The 24,865-nt window shown below is 37.3% G+C and overlaps 1 protein-coding gene across 2 annotated transcripts; it reads left to right on the top strand.

Moving 5' to 3' along the window:
- The first annotated feature begins 302 nt into the window (after positions 1–302).
- On the top strand, positions 303–23,084 carry PLEKHF2 (pleckstrin homology and FYVE domain containing 2). 2 transcript variants are annotated; one of them, XM_002819296.6, is made up of 2 exons: positions 303–441; positions 20,419–23,084. In XM_002819296.6, the coding sequence occupies exon 2, from the start codon at positions 20,433–20,435 to the stop codon at positions 21,180–21,182; it is 750 nt and encodes a 249-aa protein (XP_002819342.3). In that variant the 5' UTR covers positions 303–441; positions 20,419–20,432; the 3' UTR covers positions 21,183–23,084. The 2 variants fall into 2 exon arrangements, with proteins under 2 accessions (XP_002819342.3, XP_054374669.1); XM_054518694.2 differs by lacking the exon at positions 303–441 and adding an exon at positions 9,559–20,113.
- Positions 23,085–24,865: the final 1,781 nt, after the last annotated feature.

Here is a 24,865-nt window from a genome sequence, read left to right on the forward strand (position 1 = left end):
ACGAGCTCCGCCCGCGGCCGGCCTGGGTGGGTGTGGCCTCCGCCAAAGGCCCCGCCCCTAGAGCGCGTCGCGAGGGGCGCGAGGGGCGGGGCGAGGGAACTGGCAAGAAAGGGCGGGGATCGAGCGGTGTGGGTGTGCTCGTGCCCGCGCGCTCGCGCCCGGAGTGTGGACGGGGGCGCGCCCGTGCGCGCGCAGGGGAGAGGCCACCACAGGCAGCCGTTGTTGGGTTCGACCGGAGGGGCGGGGGAGTCACCTGCGAGCGGCTGCGCTGGCGGGCCGCCCGCCCACCGCGTCTGGATCGCGCCAGCTGCGCGGGGCTGCGGACAGCACACACCCTGGAAGGCCCCGGCGGGGAACGGGCAGAGTCCGCGCCCTGCGTCCGCGACCAGGAGAATCGGACCTTCGCCTTCGCTGCCGCCGCCGCCGCCCGTGGCCGTCGGGGTAGGTGAAGCCCGGGTGGGTGGTCCGCCGGCTCCTGACGGGCCGGGAGGGGAGACGCGAAACTTTCCGGGCGCTTCCTCCCGCGGTCCCGGAGCCGTCGCAGCGCCGGGAGGTGTCGTCGTCGCGGGCGGTGGCGGCCGACGCCATGTTGGGGTCTGTGAGAAACGGGGCGCTCCCGGCCGCTCCCCTCGCGCCGGGGCCGGCCCGCGGGCCAGTTGCCGCCGCAGTCCCGCCAGCCCCGGAGCGAGCCGCGCCCGCCCGTAGGACGCCGCCGCCGCCGCGGGGGAACGGGGGCCGCCGGGGAGGGTCCGGTCCACGGGTCTGCGGGGCGGGAGCCGGCGGACGCAGGAAGGAGCCCCGAGGCCGGGCGAGAAGTTATGGGGCCTGAGGACGGGGGTCCTGGACACGGCCGGGGGCGTCTCAGGGTCGCAACAAATTTCTGGGCGAAAAGTTTGCAGGGTCTGCGTGTCGGGGACCTTATGACCTGAACTACATATTTGTATGTCACTTGGGAGAAAAAAATGGCCCCGCAGAATTTGCTTTGATAGAAGCGATGGTTTATTTATTTGGAGACTTTTCAAGTTTTATGATCCTTTGCCGAATTTATTTTTCTTTTTAAAAACGTGATTGAAGGCCGAGAGCGCGCTGCCGGTGTTGCTTGAATAGCCTTGTGTGCTCTCCGTACATTCCAGCAATAACTTGAGTGTGCGGTGGAAGTGGGTATGAAGGTTACAGACACCTAAGCCCTCCTCGGTAATTCATAGACTCACAAAACACGTTGTTGATAAATGCCTTCTTTGTCGTGTTGTGTAGTACGTTGCTGAAGAGACTCATTAAAGAAAGATTTAGACACAAACTTTGAGAGTCTTGAAGGCATGTGTTCTCTTAAGAATAAGAAGTGATCTTGACAGTTTGAAGTTTTTTTCCCCTCCCTTTAGTTTCTTAAGGGTGAATGCCTACCGCGTTTTGAGCATTTACTTTTTTTTTTAATACTCTGGTAGCTCGTGGGGTCTTCACGTTAATTCAGTATTAACGAAGGCTTCATTATAATCTCTTTGGGTCCCGACCACACGGGGGATGAATGGTAATTAAGCTGTTTATTTGGAAAGCACACGTAATCGGCCTCTAAATAAAACTAGTATAGTGACTAAGCATCAAAAGAAAAGATTCAGCCTCAGTAAATGAATCTAAATGATTTTTAAATAAAGACATCTTGCTTTAAAATTCTGTTAAATGAACTGAAAAAGGCTCTTAAACACAAATACAGTAAGCCCTAAAACCCCAAATTCTTGGAGAATTTTACTTTTTAGATCTAAAAATACAGCTTCTGCTCATATTTGATTGTCAATTTCTTTTTCCTTTTTTCTCTTTTTCCTTCCTTCCTTTTCCTTTTCCTAGACAGGGTCTTTCTCTGTCGCCCAGGCTGGAGTGCAGTGATGTCATCTCGGCTCACTGCAGCCTCAACCTCCCGGAGCTCAGGTGATCCACCTCGGCCTCCTGAGTAGTTAGGACTACAGGAGCGCATCACCACACCTGGCTAATTTTTGTTTGACTTTTGTGGAGACAAGGTTTTGCCATGTTGCTCAGGCTCTATTGTCAATTTCTGTTGTTCTTAAAAATTCTTTTAGTTTTGCTTCATTGTCAAGTAAATGCCATTATAATATTTATTTTTTATTTAGAAATGAAATTAACTAATTTCACAAATGTAGCAGCCAAGCTGGTATTTAACTGAGATCTTATGACTCTGAAGCCTTTTCATTTTTCCTATAGCATAACTTTGTAGGATGCATAACTCAGTCTTCTGGAGCAATCTGTCCATCTCGTTTACTCTTATCACTGCTCTGACTTGAATTTAGTTTTTCAGTATAAATACTTATTTCCCAGCGAGCTGATTTCCAGGTGATCCTTGTGATGAAATTTTTTCCTTAAAAATACTTAAGCCTATACTCTTTGAAGCCTTTTCTGCTCTGTTCTCTCATTCCACTCCCTTTCCCTCCCCAGAAATCAATTAATTTCTCCCATGGTATTACTGTAAATATCACGTAAATGTGTCATGACATCTCCTTGACAGCAGGCAACACATCGGGTCTGATTTGCCTCTTCATTCCCTGCATGCCAAGAACATAGCAGATGCTCAGGAAAGGTTTGAATGGATGAGTACACATATGTTTGTTCCTTGTAAATACGCTTCATGAATTTCTTTTGAAATTATAAATTCCATGAGCATCATAGTTAAATCTTCTTTGTAGTCTTTTTCCCAGTACATGCCATCAACTCCATTAAATCCACAAATTGGTTTATTTTATATATGTATATATACACACACACACACATACACACACACACATATATATGTTTTGTTGTTTTGTTGAGAATTTAACTTAGTAACTGAGTGAATTTTCGCCTGGGGGTACAGAACTTGAATATTTATGAAATTTCTAAGTAGATAATGGATTAAAGTATAATTACTGATGTATGAGAGAGAAGCCATGGATCATCAAAAGGATTACAATCATAATTTTAAGTGTGATTGAATGTATTTGAACTTGATGGAAATATTGTTAATGCTTGAAAAATTTAAAGTTCATATTTATACATTTAAGCTCTTGGAACAAATCTCATTATAGCTCTATCAATTATTGTTTTGCCAGAATTGTCTTAGAATTTTTAGAATGCCCTGCTTAATAGAAAGTATATGAAAATTTTGTTGTTGTTAAGTTTATCTTTGATGAACCAGCTTTGTACATGAGCTGCCTGCTTAATATTTAAAAGCAATGTATGTGTTGACTTAACTGAATAATCATGGATACACTTTCACAGTGCTGTTTTAAGTTGGAAAACCTCTCTAGGTTAAGGTGTTTTGTAATTCTGTAATGCCTATAGAATTCGGGGTTTATTTCCTGCCCCCACCCAAGATAACTTTCTTCCCTGTCAAACGAAACCACAAACTAATGTGCTCAATTTAGGGAGGTCCTGGGAAGAGAATAAAAGGCATTCAAGTAGTTGCTGTGAGTGCACTGGAAAGAAAGCAAGTTGCATGTAGGATGGACTGGAACAAATAAACCTTGTCCTGACTCAGCTCCTTGCTGGCTTGTGACTCTTGAACAAGCCACTTCACTTCTGTGAGCTTCACTGGACTCATTTGTGAAATGGGCACAGAAATATTTGCCTCAGTGTTAGCGTGAGGGTCACCCAAGATTCGATGTTTGTGGAAGGGCCTGGAATACGATAGTAGCTATTATTTTAACAAATGAACAGAGTGGCAGTGAATTATATAGAATCATAGAATTTAAAAAGTTTTAAAGGGAAGCAGCCTGTAGGAATACCTAGTTCAGTTTTCAGCCTTGGCTGCATATTAAAATCTCCTGAGGAGGTACTTAAAAATAATATTGGCTGGATCCCACCCCAGGACAAATAAATCAGAATTACTGGGTTTGGGAACAGAACAAAGGTAATTTTGCCTCTTTTTTTAAAACATCCCTGATTTTAGTGTTCAGTCAGGTGGAGAACCTTTGATTTAACTCAATTTGCCATCTCCTTTCTTATGCTTTTCATTTTGTAGTTGAATAAAATGCAGAGGGGTTAGCTGCCAGCCAGATTCCTATCAGTCAGGCTAGAAAGGATGTATTAAGTATTTGTAACTGAGGAAAGCGAAGTGCATAGAGGTTAAGTAAGGGTTACATTCATTTCTGGCCAGAATGGCCACTTTTGGAACTACACTTCACTAACTCCAGTGACCCCCACTGCTACTCTACAACAGCAGCTTGCATGTTATGACCATGTTACTTGTCATCATTCAGAACCACTCTACCTCAGGTCTTAAACCCTGTGGCCAGATGGCGATGCAAGGGTCTGTTTTCTGTTTCTCTTTTCTGTCATAACTGGTGAAGCAGCTTTTTGTCCTTATTGTCACCTCCAGTCCCTCCTAGGCCATTAGTTGTCGTCCCTCTTTTCAACCTTGAACTCTGTAGTTCATGTTCTAACCTGAACTCACTAGACCACATAGTCCCTCCTCTCCTTGACCTTTGCTGGGTATAACTGGTCAGTTTTCTACCTTTGTCCCTGCCCTACACTCTCCCCCAAAGTCACGCTTTTGATGATCGTTACATACTTGTTTTCTACCTGCTTTATACTAGTCACTTTCTAATCCTTTTCTTATCCCCAAGTTGACTTATTTTCTCTGTTGCTTTTTCACTCCAGTCAGGTTGCTAACCCCAGTCTCGAAACACTTTGAGCAGATGACCTTGCTTCCTTCTAAAATGATTAAGATTTTATGATGTGAATTTTCTATTTTCTTCTTTGCACCAACTTCTTCATCTTCCCCCCCCACCTCCCCCCCACTTTTTCAGAAGTGGAACTATTTTTAATTCCTTGTACTTGTTTCATTTAAACAACAGTTGGGGAAAAAGAAAGATTTTTGTGTTCTTTGCTCATATTTTTATTACTTGTACATATAACTATATTTTACTTTTTATACTTATATTTTTCTACACATTCTTCTTTGTATTTTCTTCCCGAACTAAAAGGCTTTTTTTGTCTATGAGAGAATGTGTTCATTATAAGATAATTAGGCATATCAAAATATTATTAGTCTAGTGCTTAGAGATAAGCACTACTAACTTTTTGGTGCATATCAACCACTTTTAAATAACAAGTAGGCTTATACTATATGTGCTATTTAGAAACTTTTATTTAATAAAATGCGTTAACCATTTTTCACATTAAATATTGTGTTTTCTAAAAAACTGCCTAAAAACTAATGGATGTGCCATAATTTATTTAGTCTCCTATTGTTAAATATTTAGGTTGTTTCCAGCTTTTCTATATTATAGACAAAGCTACAGTGAACTTCATGTGAACAACTTTGTACACTTTTAATTTTTGTATATATTATTGGAAATAGAATTGTTGTATAAACTTTCTAAAGCATTTATATTGCCAAAATGGCATTTAGAAAAGTTGTTCCAGTGTGTATACAGTATTGTCAAGAATATGAGGGTCCATTTTTACCACATCTTAGGTGAGTAATATATGAATATCATTTTAATTTTTATTTCTTTGATTGAGACTGACTGCCGTTTTTTAGATTTACTGGTCATTTTCATTTTTTTTAAATTGACATTTGTTTCTTATTTTTCTGTTGGGATATTTTCCTTTTTTCTTGTGAATTTACAGGAGCCCTTTGTATATTACAAATGTTGGCTGGGTGTGGTGGCTCACACCTGTAATCCCAGCCCTTTGGGAGGCCAAGATGGGCAGATCAGATTGCTCAAGTCCAGGAGTTTGAGACCAGCCTGGGCAACATGGCAAAACCCTGTCTCTACAAAATATACAAAAATTAGTCGGGCAAGGTGGCATGCCTATAGTCCCAACTACTCAGGAGGCTGAGGTGGGAGGATCGCTTGAGACTGGGAGGTAGAGGTTGCAGTGAGTTCAGATTGTGCCACTGCACTCCAGCCTGGGTGACAAAGCAAGACCCTGTCCTGTCAATCAATTGATAAATGTTGACCCTTTGCCATATTACTGTAATATTCTTCCCCCAATTATGAAGTTTTAAAAGTTTAGGTAGTAAATTTTTTCTTTTATGATGGCTTTTTGTGATACATTTAACTATTCCTCAGCTAGAAATTTAGGTTTTGTTTTTCACTATTAGAGTTAATACCAGAGGGAAAACTTTTTATGTGCCACACCCCCTCCACCCCCTTTCTCCAGTTTATTTCTCCAGGATAAATTTTTGTGGGTAAAAATTTCAGATATTTTATTGTTATACATTGCCATTAGTCCTTGATTTTTTTTTTTTTTTCCATGTGTCCCACTGCTGATTGTGACCTTTTGGCAGGTTGTTTAGTCTCTGAGAGTTGTGAAACATATGAGAGCAGGTTGAAAAGGTGCTTTGTGCTCCTTTGTGTCCCGTTCTTTTTTCTCTTAAATTTTCCTCCTGCTTTCTAAACTAGGAGTTCCCCAAAGTTTAGTCCTCTGTCCTCGTTTTTCTTCCAGCATCAGCCAGCATCTCTAGGTGGGTGACTACCAAATCTCTCTGTCCTGAAGCTCCCTGCCCACCCTGGCATCTCTGTCCTGCAGAAGTGTTTGTCTTGTGGATGCCCTGGAGGACTTCAAGATAAATATGTCCCAAACTGATTTCTTCTCTCTCCTAAAACAAAGCTAGCATCTGCCCAGTGTCTTACCCTTAAGCCTTTGAAGTCATCTTACAGTCCCTTTTCATCCATGTGTTCAGTTATTTCCTAAATCCTATCTGCTGTGCCTCAGTTATCTGCCAATTATTGTGGTTCAGGCTTTTCTTACCTTTCATTTAGAGATTGTTGTAATCCTTGTATGACTGGTTTCTTTGTCTTCAGTCTTGCTTCTTCATATTCTCTTCAGTCCATCCCGTGTACTGCTTCTGTGTCTGATTAATATTTTCCTATTTAAAAACCTTTGTCTTCCCATGGCCTGTGTAATAAAGTGTAAACTCTTCTATCTGATGGTTGCTTTGTTTTGCAGTTTGTCTCATCCCTCTCTTACCAGACTTCTTATCATTATGCCTTCTCCTGACCCTGCCTCCTCTGGCCTAGGCTCCATTATTTCCTCTCTGGGGGAGTAGTCTTGTGTACCATCATCCATCCCCAAACCCCAGATAGTTTGAGCTACTACTTTTGCTTTAAGGCCCAGCTTGAATTTCTAGTCCTTACAAGACGTGTTCGTAGATGTTCTACCTGGTCAAAATTACATCCCACCTCAACTCTTTGGCCCTGGGACCTTTACCACTGTTTTTTTTTTAAGTTAAAAAAAAAGTTTTTGGCTTGTTTTTCCTCGCTGTTTTAGACTTTGCACAGATTTAAGTTAATTGTATACCTCAGTTTATAGCACATTATAGGGATACCAAACCCCTTCCTTGTTTCATTTTTTTTCTTCTTTGTCAGTTACTCCCATGATAATCTTTCCTATAGAAACACAACTGAATTATATATATTTGTCTATATAAATATGAGAATATAGCTGTCTTTCTCTTCCTCAAAGGTTTTCAGTTTTGAGTATCTTCTGTCCTTTAATACTGCTTTGCACAGAGCAAGTGATAATAAATGTTTGTCTACTTGGAATTCATTAAAAATTAATGGTTTTATTTGCTTTTGAATTAATCACTTAGACTAAAACCCTGGAGATTAATTTTAGCTTTACTCTTCTATATCCAGTCTGCAATTCTGAATCTGACCCGTCCTTTATTTTCCTATTGTAAGCTTCAGACTCTTTCCCCTCTATTTTTGCAGTTACTTTTCAACTGGATCCTGTTTTCAGTCTCTTCCTTCTCAATTTATCTTTCGTCGTTTCTACAGTTATCTTAGAAAAATCCAGATCAGATCAGGCCACTCCTTCCAAAAGTTTCAGAAGGAAGTCTCAGATATTAACAAGATTTTGTCTTATTTTTCCCCCCTTTTCCCACTAAATAACTCCCCTACAGCCTCTGCTGCAGCTGTACAGTGTGACTTTTTTTTTCTTTTGAGAGGGAGTCTTGCTCTGTGGCTCAGGCTGGAGTGCAGTGGCGCGATCTTGGCTCACTGCAACCTCTGCCTTCTGGTTTCAAGCAATTCTCTTGCCTCAGCCTCCCAAGTAGCTGGGACTACAGGTGCATGCCACCACACTTGACTAATTTTGTTTTTTTTTTTTGGTAGAGACGGGGTTTCACTGTTGGCCAGGCTAGTCTCGAACTCCTGACCTCAAGTGATCTGGTTGCCTCGGCCTCGTAAAATGTTGGGGTTACAGGCGTGAGCCACTGCGCCTTGCCCAGTGTGACTTTTTATGTGTGTTTTTACTTGCAAAGCTTTGTGCCTTTATTTAGCCATTTTTTTGCCTTCTTAAATTCCGCTCATTCTTCACAACCTGTTTTCAGTGTTCAAATGCTGTATTCTCTGTGCCGTGCCCTCACTCTTTGCTTTTTTTGCTTCCTTACTACTTTGCTAATGTTTTTATTATGGTACTTATCTCCTTGTGTTTTGTATTAAACCTTGTGGCGTATATCTTATTTCCTAGTGTCTGCTTTGTTCTTTTTTCCACCAAACATAAACCTTGAATGTAGTGAGCAGGTTGTAACTGTTTTGAATGATACTAAAGAAAATTGGTCAGGGATGTGACAGGATAACTAATTCCTCAGTAGTGTTTTAGTTGAGCTTTACCAGCTTTATTTTCAGATATTATTTAATTAATTTTTTTCTTGAGACAGGTTCTCGCTCTGTGGTCCAGGCTGCAGTGCAGTGGTGCAGTCATGATTCGCTGCAGCGTTGGCCCCCCAGGCTCAAACTGTCCTCCCGCCTCAGCCTCCTGAGTAGCTGGGACCACAAGTGCACACCGCTACACCTGGCTAATTTATGTAATTTTGGTAGAAATGGGGTTTCACCATGTTGGCCAGGCTGGTCTTGAACTCCTGGTCTCAAGGGATCTGCCTGCCACAGCCTCCCAAAGTGCTGGATTACAGGCTTGTGCCATTATGCCCAAGCTATTTTTTAGATACTATCCAATGCTTTCTTTACAGCTGTCAGCACTGTACAGCTGCCCCTGTACAAATACTTTTGGAAATGATGTGAGTTTTTGAATCTGAGTTTTGTGATGATGAAAATATGCACGTAATCATCATTTTTTGTTTACTAACTAAACAGCTGTGCTTTTTGGAGAAAGAAGAAATCATTTATATATATTATCATGAGATTGAAATTTTTTAAAAAACAGGATCTGCCTTGCTCAATACTTAGAATTTTTAATTACATACTGTACTTAAATGGGCCACAACATTTGCTTGTAAATTTAAAATCTGTGGGTCTAGTGAAGCAGTTGATGGGTAGGGTGTGGTTCCTGTTTTCTGTGAAAATTAATATAGACGTTAAAAATGAAGTCTTTGATTTTCATCAAACTCAAGATTGAGAGCTGCTGCCACATCTCACTGCTGATCATATTCAGTTCAGTGCACACTGGCACATTGATGCCATTTATGCAAGCATTTTTTTTAGGTGCTGTTGCAAATACAAAGTTGGAGGAAATAATCCTTTTTTTTTTTTTTTTTCTGTTTTTTGAGACGGAGTCTCGCTCTGTCGCCCAGGCTGGAGTGCAGTGGCACTATCTCGGCTCACTGCAAGCTCCGCCTCCTGGGTTCGCGCCATTCTCCTGCCTCAGCCTCCTAAGTAGCTGGGACTACAGGCGCCCGCTACCGCGCCTGGCTAATTTTTTGTATTTTCAGTAGAGACGGGCTTTCACCGTGTTAGCCAGGATGGTTTCGATCTCCTGACCTTGTGATCCACCCGCCTCGGCCTCCCAAAGTGCTGGGATTACAGGTGTGAGCCACCGCGCCCGGCCTGGAAATAATCTTTTTTAAGGAACCTCCACATCTGTTGGGAATGAGCAAGTACACACATTTTTATGAAACACATAGACTATAAGTGCTATAAAGTGGTACAAATAAAATGGTGTGAGGATTCACCTGGCCACAGGATATACCCAGCCACAATATTTGGCTGTGAGGCTATCGAACTGAGTGTGTCTTGAAGAATTGGTGAGATTTCAGTAAATAGAGAAGAACAAAGGAGGGAGGACATGCCGAACTTAGAGGTAGGGAAGGAAGCCCAGAGCATATTCTGGTAATAGCTAGTCGTCTGGTTTGACTATAACAGAGAATGTAGAGAAAGAGGTAAAACTGGAAAGATAGATTGCAACAGGTTAGGACTTGACTGTGAAGGGCTTTGAATACCAGGTTAAGGATTTTAGATTTGATTCTGTTGGCCAAGGAATCTGGTTTCTGAATAGACTTACCTGATTATAGCTATAGTTAAACAATATTAATCTTGCCTTGCATAGGATGATTTAAATCAAACTTGTCCAGTCTGCAGCCCATGGGGTGCATGTAAGCCAGGACAGCTTGGAATGTGGCCCAATACGAATTTGTAAACTTTTTTTAAAACATTATGAGATTTTTTTTGTGTGTGATTTTTTTTCTTTTTCTTTAGCTCATTAGCTATCATTAATGTTAGTGTATTTTATGTGTGGTGTGAGATAATTCTTCCAGTGTGGCCCAGGGAAGCCAAAAGATGGGACACCCCTGATTTAAATACTAAAAATTTAGAGGGCTTGTTGCTTGTTTAGAACTTGAAGTCTATATTTGTTCCCTCTCTCCTACCTCTCTAAAGATGTTTTTAAACCTCCAGTGTGACTGTTCTGATTTTCCAAACTCATTTTCTAAAATATTCAACTATGACTTAGTTGTTCTTACGTACTATTTCTCTATCAAATCTAACCTATTTGAAACTGCCTTTACTAGTACCCTAAATTAGTCATAGCTTTGCCTTTTACTTCCTTTTAGTATTTGAAGAATCATTTTGAGTATATCTTATGGTTATTACCATAGATATGTAATTTTTTTTCCTCTTATTTTGTCAGTGGCCATTCCAAATACATAATATAGGTCCATATGCAAAAAATACTTCTGTCATATTTATTTCTGAAGGTGAAGGTATAATGGAAAGAATATGCATAAAAAAAAAAAAAAGAGTGGGCACGGTGGCTCACACCTGTAATCCCAGCAATTTGGGAAGCCGAGGCGGGTGGATCACCTGAGGTCAGGAGTTCGAGACCAGCCTGGCCAACATGGTGAAATCTTGTCTCTACTAAAAATACAAAAATTAGCAGGATGTGGTGGTGGCCACCTGTAATCCCAGCTACTCGGGAGGCTGAGGCAGAATTGCTTGAGCTCGGGAGGCAGAGGTTGCAGTGAGCTGAGATTTTGCCATTGCACTCCAGCCTGGGTGACAAGAGCAAAACTCTGTCTCAAGAAAAAAAAAAAAACAAACCCAGAAAAAAAACAAAAAACAAAACTATGAGGCCGTTTGATAATTGCTTAGCTAGTTAGTTCGTGACTCAGTTTTTTTGTAAAATTAATGATCACTTAACAAAATCGAGGTTATTAAATGAAAGAGTATAATGTGAATGTGCTATTATGCACATGTGTGGGTGCTGAGTAAATGTTACTTCCTTTTTTTCTTTCTTGGCTGAGACTATAGAATAAGTCTAATTTTCAGTAATAGGCATATTTGGTGCCTATGAGAGATTTAAAGAAAAAAAAAAACTGACCTCTCTCTAAATGTGAATCAGAATTTTGAAGTTTCCATTTTTCTCAATCCAGTTTTAATACATTTAAAATTAACATATGGAAGTTTTGTCTTACCAAAGAAATGAACCTCTTCCTTTTATCACTAATAATTTCTACAACACATACTGTGTAATCGGTTGGCCACAGTGGCAGAAATGCTGGTGGGAAGGGACAGAAAAAATCTTGACCTCTCTTTTTGATGGAATAAGTAGAGTTTACTAAAATTCCAAAGGCAATTTGCTAAATTTTCAAGTATTTCTTTTTTTTTTGAGATGGAGTCTCGCTCTGTCACCCAGGCTCACTCAGCTCACTGCCAGCTCCACTTCTCGGGTTCAAGCCATTCTCCTGCCTCAGCTTCCCGAGTAGCTGGGACTATGGGCACCCGCCACCACGCCCGGCTAATTTTTTGTATTTTTAGTAGAGACGAGGGTTTCACCGTGTTAGCCAGGATGGTCTCGATCTCCTGACCTCGTGATCTGCCCGCCTTGGCCTCCCAAAGTGCTGGGATTACAGGCATGAGCCACCGCGCCCGGCCAAGTATTTCTTTTTTGCTTTATCATCCTAATGATTTATTGAGACTCTTACCAAGAATTCCCTGATTATTATTCTGGTTACTAAACTGTAGAACTTTTGAAAGTAAGAACTGTCTTGTCCCTTGCGGGTGGTAGGTACTCAGAATATTTGTTCATTTGACTTAGATGTGTTAAGAGAGGAATAGTTTGCTTTACTATTATACATTTGCTCAGGAGAATGTACCTCTGGTAGTTTATTGCTGTTTGTTTTTACCTCCATTCTCCAGTTGCTTGTTTGTTTCTCCCTTTCCTTTTACATTTTCTGTAAAGTTTCAATCCAGTAGTAACAAGATTTTAAAATCTTGATTGAGATTAAAAGAGTCATAAATTTGATTAAAAATTAACTTGTAGACAAGTAAGTCTACAGTAAACCAGAAAATATGGCCCATTTACTATCAAAGACTCACTATTTTAAGGACTGAAAGGGCTTTAAAAATTATTTATGTTTTCTTCTTTAAAAAAAAAAAAGGTAAGTAATTTGTATGAAATCACTTATTTAGTGTCTGAACCAAGATTAGAATCCAGGTCCTTTAGTTCATAGTTCATTGGTTTTCCACTATAATGCACAGTTGAATACTGAAGCTCACTGATAACAGATACCATGGGTATATGTAAGAAATAAAATTAGATTTGTTTTCATTTTAAACTCACCTATAAGGATGAGATAAGAAGTATTGATTTCCAGCAGGGAGAACTAGGACATAGTAGTCTATGACATTTGGTCTCTCTTCTCAATTGTAAGTAGGATTCTGTGTCTTTTTTTTTTTTTGAAAGAGTTTTTTTATCTTCTAGTATTACATTTTTAACAGGTGGTAGACACCCCACTGAAGAACATGTTACTTTAAAAGCAAGATGTTACCAAAAGACTAGGATGGAGCTTAGGCAATGTAAATGCAGTTCTTGTCTGCAGTGTGAAGAAGATGACTTGAAACCTTTCATTATATTTAAAAATTGCTATATAAAAGCTGGCTTTTAAAAGATATGCTTCTGCTCTAATTTTTACGTTTTAACTGAATTAACACTGCCAGGCACTGCTGGAAAAGAAGACAAAGAACGTAAAAAAAAAAAAAAAAGAGTCAAATGGAAAACTGTTGAAATTAATGGAATTCTATGAAGTACCTGAATGTGAAAAGAAACAAGTATCAATAGTTTTCCTATTAACAGTTTCAACTAATTAGAAAACATACTGTAAAAAAGAGCTTAGATTCAAAGTGGCAACAAAAAGTATACAAAATCTGGGAGCCTATTTAAAAAGTGTAACTATCTTACAGAAGAAACTTACAAAATTACCATGCCATAAAAGATTTGAAGCCTTGGGAAGAGATAACTATCACCCTTAAATGCTCAAAACTGTAAAGATGTTAATTCTGAAGTAACTTATGGATATAATTTTCATCAGCATTTCAGTGGGATTTTATTCTTTTATTTATTTATTGTAATTAAAAAATGGTTCTAAACGTTAGCTACATGTTACAATTATCTGAGGAGCTTTAAAAATACTCCGGTGCACAGGTCTTACCCTGCATACCCCAGACCAATAAAATTAGACTGTCTGGAGGAAGAATCTAGGTATTGGTGTTTCTTAACCCTTGATATTTATCAGCAGAGTTCATTGTTCTTAATTTTGGGTTTTCGGTTTCTTTTCTGAGTAGTTCTAATTATTGTATTGATTTAATATTTTATAACTCATTTCATAGAGTCTTCCAAAGAACAAAAACAAAATTTACTTATTTTAAAAAGCAAAATAAAACTCATTCTAGTGTGCAGTTACCATATGGTTTCATTGGGCATTTATAAATCTAAGATATATTATGGGATCTTAGTGATTTTGCTTTTCCTATATCTTGAAGCATTTTGCTATTTCATTTTCCTGCGAATTATTTAATAATTATTCATTAATTTCCCCCAATTATGCCAAAAAGAAGAAAATGGAAGAGTGATAGAATTGCCAAGAAGGATGATGCAGTGGTGAAATATAGCATCACTACTGTATCATTTCTCAAAAATATGAAAACAGCTTTGAGATCATCCTTTTTAGCATTTTTCTTCTAAGCTTTCATTTAACATATTTGGGAATTCATATTGTTTTCATTTTTTATTTTCTGTCTTTAATAGCAAAGAAAAAAGGCAAAGGAAGACATTTCAGAATTATTAGACCAGTCAGAAGATAAATGCAAAGAAACAACACTTAATAATGATAGTGAATTTAATTGTATAAGTGAAACCTTAGACTGTGAGTCTTCAAATGATGATTTCCTAGATGAGTTTTTTTCAAACTCAAGAACTAATGAACAGTATTTCTAAGGACAAAAAATGGAAATAATACACGTTCATGCATTCAAAGTTTCATTCAAAGGGTGTTTCCTATTTCGGATATATATACCTTTAATATCAGAGAAAGATGGAATTAAAAAATTTGTTATGTTTAAGTTTTTATAAAGCTTTCTCTTAAAGTTTTTTTTTAAAAAACTACCCCTTTATTCTTATTTTTTAAATTCGTCATAAAATTACTTAAAATATTAAAGACAAAAAGTATTTTGGACCCAGATAGTCAATTGAGGTGAACATTTTTTTCTGATATGCCAGAGATTAAATCTGCCTTGTGATTCCAATGTGAAGCTAAGGTTGAGAAGCACTATTCTAAGTGGATTTTATCTAGACAAATAAACAAGATTAGTTAAAATGTTTTTAAGAAAGTTGAGTAATGGTCTAGAATAGAGCTACCAGATATATGGTACTGACATAAGAATTATGAAACAGATTAGTGGATTAAAGCAGATAGCCCAGAAGCAGATCTTAGAATAGGTAAAAATTTAATACGAGAGTGACATCAATCAGTAGATTAGATTACTAACAGCATTAATGCAAGCTACCACTCGTTGACTGCTTGCTGAACGTTTTATATGCGTTATCTCATCCATCTTTTCCTTGATGTATCTGCTATTATTCCCATGTACAAGTAAGGATATCTGAGGTCACACAGTTCTTGGTGTTTCTCTAACAATTAGCTCTTTCAGAATGCAAATATTTGAAAAGAAAAAAAGTATTTTTACATATGCCAGAATACATTTTAGGTGGATAAGATAATTAAATGTAGAGTTTGTGTCATAAAGCATAGATAATAAATAGGTGCATCTGATATCTGGATAGGGAAGCTTAGGAGTGATGGAAGAAAAATAGCGCAAAGAAAAGATCTGTAAGTTTAACTGCCTAAGAAATACAACTGACTTCATGTCAAACACCATAAAACTATAGATTAATATACTAGGAAAACAAAAAAAAGGGATTAATAGTCTTTATATGTAACACACTTGTAGATTAATAACCTCTAAATATATAGTCTTTAAAATGCAAGTGATTAATAAACACGTTAGAAAATCATTGACCTCATTAGGTAGCTACAGAAGAAAACATTCAATTAAATTAAAAGTACTTTTCCTTCCTATCTTAGGACTTTTGCTTAATAGTCTTTGCATGGCTGACTCCTCATCCCTTAAGACTCAGTTTATAATACTACCTCAGTGAGGCCTTTTTGTACTACTCAATCTAAATGAGTTTTCCCCTGTATCTTGACAACCGGCTTATTTCCTTCATTGTACTTCATCTTTTGGAATTACCTATTTATTTATTTATGGGCTTTCTCTTCCACTGGCCTCTAAGCTCTGAGAAGAAAAGCATAATACCCAGCATCTAGAGAGTGCTCAGTGAATAATTGTTGAATAAATAAACACTAAATAAAGGTGAGTAAAATGAATAAAGCAAGACCCTTTTAAAAATCTGTCATGCTTGCTGAAATTTTTAAAGAAAAATACCATATGTAGGACAAGATGGAATGGATACTGTCATTGTGCTGCTTGGTAAATTGGTGTTACTTCCAGAATGGAAATTTTGTAAAAGGTAGCAAGATTCTTTATTCATGCCTTTTGAGCCAGTAATTTTATTTACTTCTTGGAATTTGTTCTATGAAGCCACTTCTGCAAGGGGATGGGAAAGCTTTCTCTTAGTTCTTCTTATATACACTGGTATTCTTTCCCAAGAAAAGTAGACATTAATCAAATTGGGCCATGTTTATAGCTCTCTTCTGCTTCCTCCCCTCAATGAGTAGGATATGGGAAGGACTCAGTCCTTGGCTAGGCCCTATAATCTTGTGTTCTAATCCTCTCACAAAAGTGTAGCATTCTTACTGCTTGGGGCACCTCAGTGTGCTGGAGGTAAATTTAGATTTGGGCTTTAGGGGAAGGGAGAGGCCTTGCTTAGGCTCTGAACCAAATGGTAGTGCCCTAATCCAGTTTACCAAAGAACATTATTTGGGGTATCTAGCTGTAACCCAGATAAAAGTAGTACTTTGATTTCCCTTTTGATAACCTCTCCCCACTCCTCTCTTTCCTTGCTGCCTCCTATTTCCCTACCACCATTCCCTCTTTCTCTCTCTTATATGTGTTTGTGTGTGTGTGCAGGGCAGCATTTATGTATTCCTGGGTTTTTTAGTTCATTGCTTACCATCTTTTTTTATGTCTGACACATACAGAAAATATTCAGGACCAAAAAGGATAATGGAAGAGGCTGCTTAAGGCCAAAGGCCTTAGGTTTTGTGCATGCCCGTAGTTTTTCAGATATAGGTCACAACCCACCAATCAATCAAGTGGGTTGCCAGAATCATTAAAATAAATGAAGATAAAAGAATGCATCATTCATTGTTGAAATAATTATACGAGTGTTTGTAACCTTGCAATATAAAATGTGTTTATGTTGGTCATTGTCAAACTTTGAAAGCTATTTGCTTTGCTGCAGCCAAATACTAATTAATAATGCCTCAAACCTCGCTTAAGTTGCATCATTATTAAACAGGGAGAAAGATTTATGAACAAAGATTTAGACTTAATATATTGAAACATTTGGACAATGAAAGATTATCAAGACACCAGCTGGGTAAATCATGACATATCCATCCTTTCAGGTGATTTGTTCAAGGTAGTATTCCCTTATCTTCAGTATTTTTAGGGTTTGCGGTGAAGGTCCAGAGGTTAGTTAATAGCTTCCTTAGAGTTCTTGTAGATTCAGTGGGGTTCTAAGAAACAATTAGTGTACCATAACATACTGTAACATCACAGAGAAATCAGATTTGAGGCCTGTTCTGCTGTGACAGCCTTGGGCAAGTTATTTAACCCCTCCTTGGCTGTTTACTCATCCATAAAATGGAGCTAATAGTGCATGTATCATAAGGTTGCTGTGAGAAGCAAATACAGTAATAAGTGCAAAGTGCACAGCACATTGGTTGGACTCCCTATGAGTAGAGTTCATTCCAGGTTAAGTTTTGCTTTTACATTATTAAATATCTTTGTGCCTTTATTTCTTCATCAGCTCACAGTTCAGCTAATATTATTAGATGCTTCTTTGGGGCACAATAAAAAACTTCTCTAGTAACTTCATAGGCATTTCAAACAGTTCAAATCAGAAAATAATATGAAAAGCACAGTACAAATTTATGATAGTATTCTCATAGTAGCAATAATAGGAAATCTGTTTGTGTTGTATATGAGTTAATTAATAAGTATATGTTCAAATGGGTGGACTCAGTAGTTGATTCAGGTGGAGATAAATAGATCCTTTCAGGTTTTTTTTAAAGTGCCAATGTCTTTTCCTGCTTTAGGGCCTTTGCAGTTACTCCTTCTGTCTGGAATATTCTCCCCTATCCTTACCCCTTCTTATGTCTGTCCATCTAGTACAGCTGAAATGACACCATTGTAGAAAGGCCTTTCCTGACCATCTAGTCTGAATAGCTCTCAGTTTCTTTTAAAAATCACTTTTAAAAAAAATCATAGCATTGATTAGTACTAGATTCTCAATTTTGTATTCTCTTTCCCTCTCCCCAACTGGAATGTAAACCCTGAAGAGCAGGGACCTTGCCTGTATTGTTTAATTTACTATTTTTTTAAATTTTTAGCTGTTCTCACATACTCAAGTATGATCGCCTGTGGTGTTTATTTTTACTTTTCCTGCACCTAGATCCTAAGTGCCTGACAAATACTTGTGGAATGCCTGAATATAATGTAGAGTATGAAAAAATGATCCATAATTATACTTTCCAGAGATAAATTACCATTGTTGATAGTATATATTTTTTAACTTTATGTTCTGTGTGTGCTTACAGATGCAGATGTCTATGATTATGCTTTTGAAATATATATTCCATTGAGTCTAAAGATAAACATTTTTTACTATATTTTATGTGTTTGAAATTGGTCTTATAATCAATGGTATGCTGTGGTTTAATTGGCAACATTTTTCTCTTTATGAGTTGCACATAAATATGTCTTAAAATCTATAGCATCTCAGATGTGATGAAATGTGGTATTTATTTGAAATAAAAATGAGAACAGGAAGTTCATCTCTTTTCCCCACCTAAAGATCTTGAGCATTTCCCTTGTCACTGGTTTTAGATCTATCTTATTCTCAAGATATATGATTAAGGGTGTGTCATAACTTTTTCAACCAGTTCCTCTTGATGGCTATTTGGAGCTTTTCCAATTGTTTTCCTGTTATAAACAATGCTGTGCTTATTATCTTTGTACATATCTTTATGCACGTGAGTGAAATTTATTTAATTAGATTGGTGAATACACATATTCTCTGTAGTGTACAAGGGTACCTATTTCCCTATACCTTTACGAGTACTGCATCTTAGTAAATTTAACAATTTTTATTAATCTAAGTGAAAAATATACTAATGTTTAATATCATTTCTTTAATTATGATAGAGATTGAGCCTCTTTTCCTGTTTATTAGCCGTTTTTATTTCCTTTTCTGTGATGTACTTGTGCATAGGATAGTAGGCTTTTAATTGGCTGGCATTAACTAGAAACCTTTCCTAATTAGAAACCTTTCCAGTTTGGAACCATGCATTATCCTATTCTTGGGAATAACTTTTAGGCCTGCTACATCCTACCTTTGTGGAGGACAAGAGGGCTTTATAAGGACCCAAGATTTGCGGGGAGACAGAATTCAGGAATAACCAGAATTCTAGTGTCCTTTATAATGAAGTCCAAGAAGGGCTATAGTGTCAGTTTTTGAGCTGAATACTGGAACTTATACTATGCTGTTAGTCTTTAAACTTTAAATGTTCTTCTTCTCAAGGCTTGTTGTTCTTTAATATGACTTGGTTATAGTATAGTAGTATTAGTTTAGTAGGTTTGAAATAGGATACAACTCTGGGACTTGAGTGAAGTCAATATTGGACTGAGAGATTAAATGTTTAGATTAATAGGGTGTTTTGCACATTGTTAAAATGTTATTAACATTTTTTAGTACCTTTTCTGTGTCAGACCATATCAGTTTCAAACAAAGCTATCAGATGATCTCTGCTTTTTAGGTTCCGCATGGTTTCTGGAGGAACAGATTGCAGTCCTTTGGTAAAAGTGAAGCTAGAATATACATGGAATATGGATAGCTCACAGGAAGGGTTTTAGTCTAGCATAGGAGTTTAAAGAAGGCTTCCTGGAGGAGACATGATAAACTAAGTCTTGAAGGATGAATATGAGTTAGCTGCAGTAGTAAGTAGTAAAACGAGCAACAGTGAAATGGACTACAAGTAGTAGAGTGTTCTTAGAATATGACATTTGAGGTGAAGACTGATTTATGGTGAGGTTGGAGTGACAAGTAAGGACCAAGTAATGAAAGGCCGTGAACACCCTGTATTTAATAGGTTAAGGGATCATTTTGAGCAATGATGGGGTCAAATTAGTGTTTTAGAGATCACTGCCCAAAGATTGATTTGGAGGCAAGACTGAAGGCCAGGACACATGTTGGGAAACAGTTCTAGTAATCCAGGTGAGAGAATTAAGGCTGTAGCTCAGTGGTAATAGCTTACTCGGAAAATTGTAGTCATTTTTCTTAGTTTATGTAACATTTTGTTCTCTATTGTTCAGAATCCCATTGAGATTACATTTCATTGAACGGGGTTTATTATTTTGCAGAGGTAAGTTATGTTAATTATCCAATCGTCTTTCATTCAATTATGTCTGTAGGAAGTTTATACTTTTACAAATACCTGCTTAACTAGTATGGTGCTACGTGGAGATGATAAATAAGTGTTTTTGATCATTTTAAAAATTGAGAAATGTTAGCCCTTTTGGTGTGCTTAGTGATTATCTTAGAGGGAAAGAATTTTAGAACATTTTGCCTTTGTGTAAAAGCAATGCTTTGTTAGCTTAATTTATATATAATTAACTTATAGGAATTTATAATTTATATGTGCTAATTTCTTTTTCTTTTTTTTAAAAGGCTATTAGTGAAAGATGGTGGATCGCTTGGCAAACAGTGAAGCAAATACTAGACGTATAAGTATAGTGGAAAACTGTTTTGGAGCAGCTGGTCAACCTTTAACTATACCTGGACGAGTTCTTATTGGAGAAGGAGTATTGACTAAGTTGTGCAGAAAAAAGCCCAAAGCAAGGCAGTTTTTCTTATTTAATGATATTCTTGTATATGGCAATATTGTCATCCAGAAGAAAAAATATAACAAACAGCATATTATTCCCCTGGAAAATGTCACTATTGATTCCATCAAAGATGAGGGAGACTTAAGGAATGGATGGCTAATCAAGACACCAACTAAATCTTTTGCAGTTTATGCTGCCACTGCTACGGAGAAATCAGAATGGATGAATCACATAAATAAATGTGTTACTGATTTACTCTCCAAAAGTGGGAAGACACCCAGTAATGAACATGCTGCTGTCTGGGTTCCTGACTCTGAGGCAACTGTATGTATGCGTTGTCAGAAAGCAAAATTCACACCTGTTAATCGTCGCCACCATTGCCGCAAATGTGGTTTTGTTGTCTGTGGGCCCTGCTCTGAAAAGAGATTTCTTCTTCCTAGCCAGTCCTCTAAGCCTGTGCGGATTTGTGACTTCTGCTATGACCTGCTTTCTACTGGGGACATGGCTACATGCCAGCCTGCTAGATCAGACTCTTACAGTCAGTCATTGAAGTCTCCTTTAAATGATATGTCTGATGATGATGATGATGATGATAGCAGTGACTAAGGACACATTTGGGAGTATTTAATCAGGTGTGGCTATCTGAGAAATCAACTTTGGGAGAAATGTAAGATTCTGAGCTCTCTCTCTGTTTTGTTCTAGCCATGAATTTGCCTGAGAAACTTGTAACCTATGTGCCTCAATATATTCCATAGAAAGTAGGTCCCCCTGCCTTCTCCCACTCCTCGCACTCTTCTACAGGGATAGACTTTTGCAAATATATCAGATAAATTTTTTGTTTCTTATTCTTGTTTATTTTTAGGTTATTTTCTTGGAAGGTTGGGAAAAGATGTTTGTTTAACAGATCATGTACTACATTGTTGTTTTCATTTCTGTTATAAGTAAAACTAAAAGCACAGAATGGTGGGAAAGGGGCTGTAATGTGGTTCATTAATAATGTTAGCAGCTTTTTTCTAACCATCCTGTCTAATGGTTAAGACACCAGTAACAAAAACACATGATTTGGAAATACTTTGTTTGGCTTTTTCATATACCTAGTGGTGCCTTATCATAATAGCACTGTTACATGAAATAAGCCCCTACCTTCTTACTTTCTGGTTTGTTGAAAAAATACACTGGTGCTCTTTGAAGTGATAAAATGAGTGTTTATGAATGGGTGTAATTAGGAAATACTTCTCATCTGACAGCTACAAATAACTAAGTTTGGAGGTATTTTCACTCTATATGAATAAATATTTTTCAATAAAATAGTTGTGATTATATTTTTGTTTTATATAGGTCCCAAGTTATAATTGTCAAATATATATTTTAAATTAATAATAGGTTGTCATTCTTAGGAATTTGGTTTGAAATCTATCAGTTATATAGAATTGTCATACTGCATTAGCTTCTACCTTTAGTAAGACATATTTTTTAGATACAAATTCATCTGCTTTAACATTATTTCTGGATTGAAAATCTTATAAAACCCTTGAAAATAAACAGTCTCTTTTTTACAAAGCCTGTGTTAGAGCACAGATTTACCTAGGCTTGAAGATTTGGAAGAAATAATATGTAAGAATGGCCTCAAGGCAGACCACTTTAACTTTGGCTAGACTTCATATTGTGGAAGTATTGTCTATTTCAGTGTGAAACTATCTTGAATTTGCAAATATAGTGTTATATTTTATAAAGTTTTGTAAAATCCCAAACAATATTTCTATTTTTGTAAAACAGTTGTATGTGTAATCTGTATCTGAAATCATTTTGCAATCTATGGAAATAGAGTAGCAATTGCTATTTCTAAATTGTGAACTTTTAAGTCAATCTAGATTTATTTTGAGAAGTAATTGTTCACTCTTTACTTTTGAGGCAGCCATTAGGTTGAAAGTATGTATTTATCATATAAAACTTGATGCGTTTTGCACTACTCTCTCCATTTATATGCTGCAAACAACTACAGTCTTTGAAATATGGAAAATCAGCAGTCTAAAGTTTGTTTTAAATTCTAAATTAAAAAAATCTTCAAATCTGAATATACCGCAAATGTCATGAGAAGTTTGATTCAGTAACTTGTGATGGAGGATTCTTTGGTATCTTACTGTTTGGTTAAGGCACTAATTTTACTTACCTATTAGATTTTGAAAGCATCTGAGATATACGAATCTCCCTGTAGGAAATGTGAAAGAAAAGCACAACAAAACTAGGGTTTTTTGTTCGTTTGCTTGCTTTTATGATTTTTTTTGGTTTGTTTTAATATCAGGTGGATTTTTGTTTCTAAGCAATATATACATATAATCAACCAACATATCTGAAAAGGATCATGAAACCTGAGAAATGCTAATGGAGATTTGCTGGTACATAGGAATCTAGCAAATTCAGGAACCAAGGGGAAATATTCTGAGATAACATTTACATTGTCAACCTTTATTGACTTTGTTTTTACAATAAAAAATATTTTACAACTTACTTTCTGTTCTCTGTATATTGTGACTTGAGGATTTACCCCCTCTGCTAAGATAATAAAGATATTATGCATGTTTTGCCTAATCAGCAACCATGAGTGCCTGCTATGTGCCAGGCATTGTTCTAGGCAGTAGGTTAGAGCAGTGAACAAAACTCCCTTTTGGATTTACCGCACGAAGGCTCAGAAAACAAGCATTCTTCCAAATGCTGAAGATATGGCTTAATGTTATTGGGAAGTGCCTTAATACAATTTGGCTTTGCTGTCCAATTACTGTTAGAAGGAATGACTTGACCTGAATTGACATGTCTCAGAAGGAAACATACACATGGCTGACAGGTATATGAAGAAATGTCCAAGATCACTAATCATCAGGGAAATGCAAATTAAAACCACAATGAGATAATGATAATGCCTGACACCTGTTGAATGACTGTTACCAAAAGATGAAAGAAGTGTTGGCAAGGATATGCAGAAAAGGAGACCCTTGCACACTGTTGGGAATGTAAAGTAGCACAGCCATTAAGGAAAACAGTAGAGGTTCCTCAAAAAGTGAAAATAGAACTACCTATAGCATCTAGCAATCCCACTACTAAGTATATATTAATATCTGAAGAAAATGAGTATGTTGAAGAGATAATCTGTACTCCCATGTTCATTGCAGCAGCATTCACAGTAGCCAAGATATGGAATCCACCTAAGAGTCTATCAGCAAATGAATGGATAAAGAAAAGGTGGTCTGTATACACAGTGGAATATTAGCCATAAAAAATTAAATCCTGTTACTTGTGACAACACGGATGGAACTGATGGACATTATGTTAAGTGAAATATGCCAGGCACAGAAAGACAAATACTTCATGATCTTGCTTATATGTGGAATCTAAAAAAGTTGAGCTTATAGAACCAGGAGTAGAATGATGATTACCAGGGGCTGGTTGAGGGGATGGGGGTGGGAGATGCTGGCCAAAGGATACAAAACTTCAGGAGAAATAAATGCAACAAATCTATTGTACAATATGATGACTATAGCTAATAACAATGTATCCTTGGAAATCAGCGTAGATTTTGTGTTCTCGCCGCAGAAACTGATGAGTATGTGATGTTAATTCGCTCAATTTGGCCATTCTGCAATGTATCCATCTTTCAAAACAAATACACAGTACCATATATATATAATTATATATATAATATATATTATATATATAATATATATAATATATAATATCATATATATATTATATATAATTATATATATAATATATAATATCATATATATAATATATAATTATATATATAATATATAATTATATATATAATTATATATATAATATATAATTATATATATAATTATATATATAATATATAATTATATATAATACCATATATATAATATCATATATATATAATGATATATAATGTATAATTATATATTACACAGTACCATATTAGATATATATAAATTTTTGTCAGTTTTTAAAAAATAGGCCAGGTGCAGTGGCTCACACCTGTAATCCCAGCACTTGGGAGGCCAAGGTGGAGGGATCACTTGAGTTCAGGAGTTCAAGACCAGCCTAACATGGCAAGACCCCTGATGCTACAAGAAATAAAAAATTAGCTGGTCATGGTGGCATGCACCTGTGGTCCCAGCTACATAGCTACATGAAGACTGAGGTGGGATGATAGCTTGAGTCCAGGAGGTTGAGGCTGCTGTGAGCTGTGTTCATGTCACTACACTCTAGCCTGGGCAGCAGCAAGACCCTGTCTCACAAAATAAGTACATTTC

This window comes from Pongo abelii, chromosome 7, assembly GCF_028885655.2.
Source record: "Pongo abelii isolate AG06213 chromosome 7, NHGRI_mPonAbe1-v2.0_pri, whole genome shotgun sequence".
Lineage (NCBI taxonomy): Eukaryota > Metazoa > Chordata > Mammalia > Primates > Hominidae > Pongo > Pongo abelii.

Bases quoted from the DNA above. Each gene is read 5' to 3' on its own strand.
- PLEKHF2 (XM_002819296.6), top strand. From the start codon at position 20,433: ATGGTGGATCGCTTGGCAAACAGTGAAGCAAATACTAGACGTATAAGT.